Source organism: Montipora foliosa, chromosome 12 (genome assembly GCF_036669935.1).
Source record: "Montipora foliosa isolate CH-2021 chromosome 12, ASM3666993v2, whole genome shotgun sequence".
Classification (NCBI taxonomy): Eukaryota; Metazoa; Cnidaria; class Anthozoa; order Scleractinia; family Acroporidae; genus Montipora; species Montipora foliosa.
Window position 1 is genome coordinate 19,422,316 of NC_090880.1, and position 2,500 is coordinate 19,424,815.

At 40.2% G+C, this 2,500-nt stretch overlaps 1 protein-coding gene across 3 annotated transcripts in view; it reads right to left on the bottom strand.

The window, feature by feature from the left end:
• Nucleotides 1-2,500, bottom strand: part of LOC137980151 (uncharacterized) — a 35,811-nt gene that overhangs the window by 17,292 nt on the left and 16,019 nt on the right. For all 3 annotated transcript variants that reach the window (XR_011118456.1, XR_011118457.1, XM_068827524.1), the window contains exon 5: nucleotides 610-687. Coding sequence is in view for 1 of the 3 variants with exons in the window: in XM_068827524.1 (XP_068683625.1) it covers nucleotides 610-687 (78 nt within the window). In the remaining 2 variants the exon portion in view is untranslated. The remainder of the gene's footprint in view (nucleotides 1-609; nucleotides 688-2,500) is intronic.

The following is a 2,500-nucleotide window of genomic DNA, read 5'->3' on the forward strand; positions in this document are numbered from 1 at the left end:
AAATCACCAATCAGAGACGTCTTTGATTGTTTTTCACGAAAACCAATAAGAAGACCCTTTATTTCAGGGTTCCCCAGAGCTCTTCTCTCCCTCAGTCAAGAGAAGAGCTCTGGGGTCGAGATTGCTTCATTAATAACTGCGTATGACGGCGTGAACTCAACCCATGTGGTGAAAGCGAAAAGCAGTTAAGACTAGAAAACAAAGAGATACAAAGACTTACTTAGTAAAATGAACTAATCGTAAACAGAAACTCGACAAAAAAATACACTTACATTTGTTAGGAGCTGGTAACTGAATTGACTGCTCGAAGCGAAGAAAGTTACAAAATGCACTGAACTGCACCAAGCGAAACTTCTAGATTTGCTCACAAAGCGAAATGACTGATCGAGACAACACTAAAAATGACTAAATTAAGCCTTAAATACCTCTAAGAGAACGAATAAATTAAGCACTAAATTCCTGACTAAAAAACTGACAACCACATTCCGACGGGAGGAGCGCAACCGCGCTAATGAGCAGGCGAGAGACCCTAGGAACGAGGTTAAGCTCTCAGCATTAAGGCACATAAACCAATAAGGAACCTATTTTAGAAAAAAAGGCACAACGTACCACAGCTAAGTGTTTCTTGTCGGGAGAAAACTGCACCAAAGCAATGGCAAGGTCTGGATGAAGAGCACTGGACACTCGCTAAAATTTGAGATTAAAAAATACCCGCTTCATTCAGAGCACAGAGGTTTCTTCAGGGCAAATAGATGGTTAGCAACCAACCTTAGAGTTTTACTCTCTTTTTTTATGGGCTCGTTTCCATTATTTGAGCTTAAGCTTGGATAGATTACATGGGAATATATTCTTCACGTTGAGATTGCGCGGGAGATAGGTGTGAATTTGTTCTGAGGGACGCATTTTCATCATTGCGTACGGGATGCAGGAATTCAAGTTGGAAGAAAGCAATATACCAGAAGCTGAGCTTCCTTAACCACCAGAATATTGTACAGTGGCAATTTTGAAACAATGGCTCGCTTGCCGAGCTGCAAAATTGTCCGGAATACGAAAAGATAATCAAAAAGTCATTGAAATCGTTGTTCATACGACGTTTACTTACTAACAACGTAAGTTGTAAAGATATGACCTGAAGTTGCCATATCGTACAAGAATTTATTACACATAACATGAGAATTTTATTCCATAAAGCTCATGGCACAGTCGGTTAGTGCGCGGCCTTGGTGCAAGAGGTCCTGAGTTCGATTCCCGGATCTCGCATCCTTGTTTCGACTCCTTTCCTTTCCGTGTAGCTAAGTAGCTTTAAATACCCGTAAAACGGAGCACTGATGGAGTGGGGGGAGTAAAATGAGCGCACCGTCGACCTCAGGTTTGTCAGTGATTAAAAGTTACTGTTACGAGTTATCGACGTTAAATAAGGTCTACTACTTTATTTGTACAAATCTATACGCTTTATTTTCACATGTGGAAAAGGCTTATACAGCCAATCAGAATGGCGTACAGCTATTTCAGATGTGGAAGTATAACCAATCAACGATAGCGTAAAGGCGTTTCCATGCGAATCACTCGTGCATCTCGTGCAAATCGTACTTTGAATTAAACTAAATTAAATTAAATTTGCATTTGGTTCTATTGTTAGTGAGTTTTTGTTTCTAATTTGCGTTAAGAAAACTATTTTAATGAAAATTCTCGTCTTATGCGTAATAAACAGTTCACGACATAGAAAGTGCTTTGTACGGGGTTTTATTCACTCGTTGTTTGTGTCAAAAACCCTCACTCGCTCGTTCCTCGCTCATTCGGGTTTTTGACACAAACAACTCGTGAATAAAACCCCGTACGCCGCACTTTCTATGACGTAAACTATATATACGAAAGTCTTTTGCTTTGCACAGTAAACGACTATATAAATAGTGGATTGCCCCCCAAAACAGTCCCACAATACAATTCAATAAGGCTCTCGACCCAGTATCTGGCACAATCGCAACGCTTTATACAGCATATATGAAATTGAAATACATGAGAGTTGGATATATCGCAGTTTAAAAGTAAGTTGAGCAGCTGCGAAATAGTTATCGCTTGTTTCTGTGATGAGTGTAATCCAGTGTACTGGCTTATGACGGAGTTGACTTTACCAGTTTTCCCTCCAATCTCGGGCCTCTCGTTCTCACTTTCCGTGCACTTATTTCTCGCGCGCCAACTCTTATTCGAATGCTTTCTTGCAGTGAACTGAAAGAACGGCATAGTGTCTCAAAAGATAAGCAATTAGGGACGCCATTTATTTGGACAAACAATTCCCGAATGAAAGTTAATCATAAATAAGTTAGTTCAGGATAGAGAGTTTCTAGGGAACAACCGCTTTCGATTCCATTGAGGATCTTCGTCATTTGAAGGAATAGACCTTATGCATGATGACGTCATATGCTCAAAATTTCACCACCAAGCCTCTTGGTCTCCTCAAGTTGTTAATTGGCAGGTTATGCAGTTGGGAATCCTTATGTGA